The sequence below is a fragment of the Cucurbita maxima genome, unplaced genomic scaffold (assembly GCF_002738345.1).
Source record: "Cucurbita maxima cultivar Rimu unplaced genomic scaffold, Cmax_1.0 Cma_Scf00017, whole genome shotgun sequence".
Lineage (NCBI taxonomy): Eukaryota > Viridiplantae > Streptophyta > Magnoliopsida > Cucurbitales > Cucurbitaceae > Cucurbita > Cucurbita maxima.
In genome coordinates, this window is record NW_019272033.1 from 3,596,099 (window position 1) to 3,600,294 (window position 4,196).

General features: G+C 30.3%; 1 protein-coding gene across 1 annotated transcript; it reads right to left on the minus strand.

The window, feature by feature from the left end:
• Window positions 1-1,229: 1,229 nt before the first annotated feature.
• Window positions 1,230-2,502, minus strand: LOC111492296 (bZIP transcription factor 44-like). The gene has a single exon (XM_023141585.1). It carries the CDS (start codon window positions 1,988-1,990, stop codon window positions 1,502-1,504), a length of 489 nt encoding a protein of 162 aa, XP_022997353.1. The 5' UTR covers window positions 1,991-2,502; the 3' UTR covers window positions 1,230-1,501.
• Window positions 2,503-4,196: the final 1,694 nt, after the last annotated feature.

The following is a 4,196-nucleotide window of genomic DNA, read 5'->3' on the forward strand; positions in this document are numbered from 1 at the left end:
TTTTTTTTTTTTTTTTTTTTTTTTTTTTTTTTTTTTTTTTTTTTTTTTTTTTTTTTTTTTTTTTTTTTTTTTTTTTTTTTTTTTTTTTTTTTTTTAATATTCTTCCTTAGAATCCACGTCATTTTAAAAAGATGTTGACGAGTGATCCAATACATTTGAAGAAATATAAAATTTAATCCATTTTTATGAGCTCGATCGGAAGTTGACTTAACGAATGAATTGAATGTTTTTATTTTACATATTGTAAAAAAAAATAATGAAATACAAAATAAATAAAAAAAATTTATTTTTAAGATTATTTTTCCTTGAATTTTTATTAAAGCTTTTAAGAAAATTGAGAACCCAATATTTCTATCCATATCACTAATTTTTTTCGTTCATTTATATAACCCTTTTTCAAACGTGCTGTGTCAATTTGCTAACACCGACAAATTGATGCACTAAAAAAAACATAATAATAATAATAATAATAATAATAATAATAATAATAATAATAATAATAATGAATGTGAAGATTGAGAAGTGGTTGGGAATGGAAAAGGGCAAATTTGAAACCCCAACCAAACATATGCTTATGGTTTGAGTGGGAAGCAAAATGTCACTCTCTTTTAAAATTTTGGGCCAATTATCCAAATTACAAGTCATATTGTTGACTTGTAAATTGCAAAAAAGTACCACTAATATATATATTAAATTCACTTTCTTGCTTTTTTTATTTATTTATTTATAAACCTTATAATTCATATAAGCTACCCGAACCACAACTCTTAATTTAATTACAATAATATAATCAAAATACAATGTTTTGATGCAGGCCACTGGAGTAATATTAGATTGAGACAAATTTTAAATGTTAGATATGATCTTAAAATATCAAAGGTCAAGTCGTACTAAATCGAGACAATGGTAAATACTAGATAAAATCTCAAAATAAAAAAGATCAAGATCGACCAATAAGATGATAGGAGATAAAGCTCATCGTTCAAGAGAGAAACTATTTCATCTCTTTAAAAATCAAAATGATAATTAAATTGCCAACTCAAGAATAATTTGCTATGCCACCAACTTTATTGAAATCATACGCATGCCATTTATTAAGAAATATTGAATGAAGTTACAAATATTAGATCACCGTCCAATTCACATTTTTATATGGAAATATCTTCCATCATTCCCGAGTGATTTTTTTAAAAGGTAATTAGCTAATTCATATAAAAAAACGACAGAAAGGTTCCAACCTCCAATCATGTTTAAAAGGGAATAATAAAAAAAGAATCAAGGAGTAAATTAAGAGTTTATACTTAAAAGAGGAATGAGTTTGATGAGGGTTGCAGAAAGGCCCCCTTTTACAAAAATAATTTCAATTCAGACCACATTTCTGCTCCCCTCAGCACATCTGAATCTGATTAAGATTGTTCCAATTACCCTAGGGAAATCACCAGAAGATCGATCCACATTTTTCCAGCACACAGATCAGATCAAGAAATTTAAGCTTTAGAATTCAATAATGGAAGATATCAGCAGCGGCCATGATTGGCTGGTTGACATACTGGAAATTCATTGGGCTCATGAAGCTATCGGCGGCCACATTTGTCTGAATCTGAAATGCTTCCTCCTCTGTTTCTCCAAATCCGCCATTGCTGCCGCCGGTGTTGATGAAATTAGCGATCTCCTCGAGTGATTGCAATCTCTGCGTCAGTTCGGCCATTTGAGCTCTCAGAACCGAGTTCTCGGCATCCACGTTCGTATAAAGCTGCGAAGTAACGTTGATATTGGAAAGAATCTGAGCGTTATCCTTCCTTAATTGAGCCACCTGCGCCATCAATTCGTCCAGATGCTGTTGCTTCCTCATCCGAGATCGTCTCGCCGATTCGCGATTCGATTGCATTCTTTTCCGTTTCCTCAGATCCATAAGAACCTGCAAATCCTCTTCGGAGCCTGAGTTTTGAAGCCTAGTGGAACCAGAGGAATTTCCACTTGCAGAAGCCATAGAGATGGAGATGATAACAACTAAATTTACAGCAGAGCACAATACAAAGATTATCGATTACAGATGATCTAATCTACCACAGAAAGCGAAAACCTAAACCGGAACGACGATGATAACAACACAAAGAAATTAAGTATCTCAAATCGGCAATCGATCTGGTGTAATCGCGCTAATCTTAGGGTGAGGAATGAAGGAAGTTCATGAGAATACGTAGAACCAGTACAAGAAGACTACAGAGAAAGATTGAACAAGATGCGTACGGCGGCGGAGAGAAGAATTTATCATAAAACCAGAACGGAGAATTTCACTGAGAATCGCAGACATGAATCTGAAACATCAAGAACATCAAGAGATTGAGCATTTACAAAGGATGGGGATGAAATTCCGACAACGGCGGAAATCCGGCGATTGTGGCGGCGAGAGAATGAGCGGCGAAGAGAAAAGGAGGAGGTTGAGTAAGGTAGGAAAAGGATGAATTTATAGAAGAGAAAATAATGGAAAATGCCAGAAAATTTAGGGGGAAAATAATAAAAATTGGTGAATGAAAAATTTTAAAAAAAAAAAATAATAAAAAAAGTAAGGAAGAAAAAGGGCGTAGGAATCTCCTCCAACTCAATTGGGTTCGGCGGGACACACCAAATATATTTTATTTTCTTTTATTTTTTTAAATTAAAAATCCTATATTTAATAACCCTCCAATTTTTATCTGGTTCGCATATGAGCCACAAATTTTATTTTCTAAATGTATATATATCTATTTTTATATATAATAATTTATTAATCCTAAGACAAAATTTCAATTTAATATTTAAATAATAAAATTTTAATTTTAAAAAAATTGTAAAAATTAGAAGTCAAAATAAAGAAATCCTTAGATTGACTAGTGTATATCATTTGCCTATCGAAAATATATAAATACGCTAAAGAAAAGTGCGGAAATATTCATTATACTAACCTCAATCGGCAAATCACTCGAGAGCCCGAGAGGGAGAGCGGTGAACTTTATTTATACACCGCGAGCTCACTCTTCATTTTATCTGCTCGTTAGTTACAACATTGTGACCATGTAACCGCCCAATCGCACCACCCAATCACGTCGCTAGCAAATATTTTCTTGTTTAGGATTTCCCTTAAGATTTTAGAACGTGTATTTTAAGAAGAGTTTTCAGATCCTTATAAGAAATACTTCGTTCTCATCTCTAATTGATGTGAGATCTCATAGACCACTTCCAAAAGCATCACACCACTACTTAAAATGTCTAAAATGATTTTTTTCAATGTACATGGAATAATGTGCACGTGTCACACCTATTACACCACCTTGTAATTAGTAATGGTCACATTTTAATTAATGGACCCGCGATTGAGACTATAGACCCTACAATCTTATCCATTTTGGATCCCATATACTCGATTATAAATGTTTATCATTTTAACATTTTTAAGAATTATTCTAACCTCAACTAAATGAATAAATCCTAAAAAAAAAAAAAAATTGAATCTCATATAATTATCCAATATATTTTTATTCATAAAAATTATAAACATGAAAAAAAAATACGTGTCGAGAACCACCTGTCCATCTTTCATTTTCAACTATTTAAAATTTTTAATTGATTAAACAACCTTTAAAAGAGAAGACACACCAGCTAACTAAATATATTTGACAAGAGACGAGACGTATACGTCTTGAAAATATGCCTTAAAATATTGATAGATTATAGTGAATGATTAATATTTTTTAAATCCAAATAATGCTTATAAATCAAATATATATTTATTTATTTTAATGTTTCTAGAAATACAACAATTTTTTCAATACGATAAATTATATATATATATATATATATATATATATAATTTTTATTAATTATCGTTATATTATTTAGTGAAAAATAATAATAATATTGGAAAAGAAAAATGATTTTGTGGGGGCGGAGAATCTTACTGTTTATCGCCACAAATTTATAATTACGCGTTTGGACTCATGGATTCAAACAAAACTACTTCCTCACGCCCATTTTTTACCCACTTGGATAATAAATTAATTAAAAAAAAAAAAAAAACTTATTTTAATTATTAAAATAATACCACCGTGATAAATGACAGAATATGAACCATATAAAAAATTAGATTAGGAACAACCTAAGATTTAATTTAATTTAATTTAATTTAATTAATACTTAACTAATTCAAACATATTACC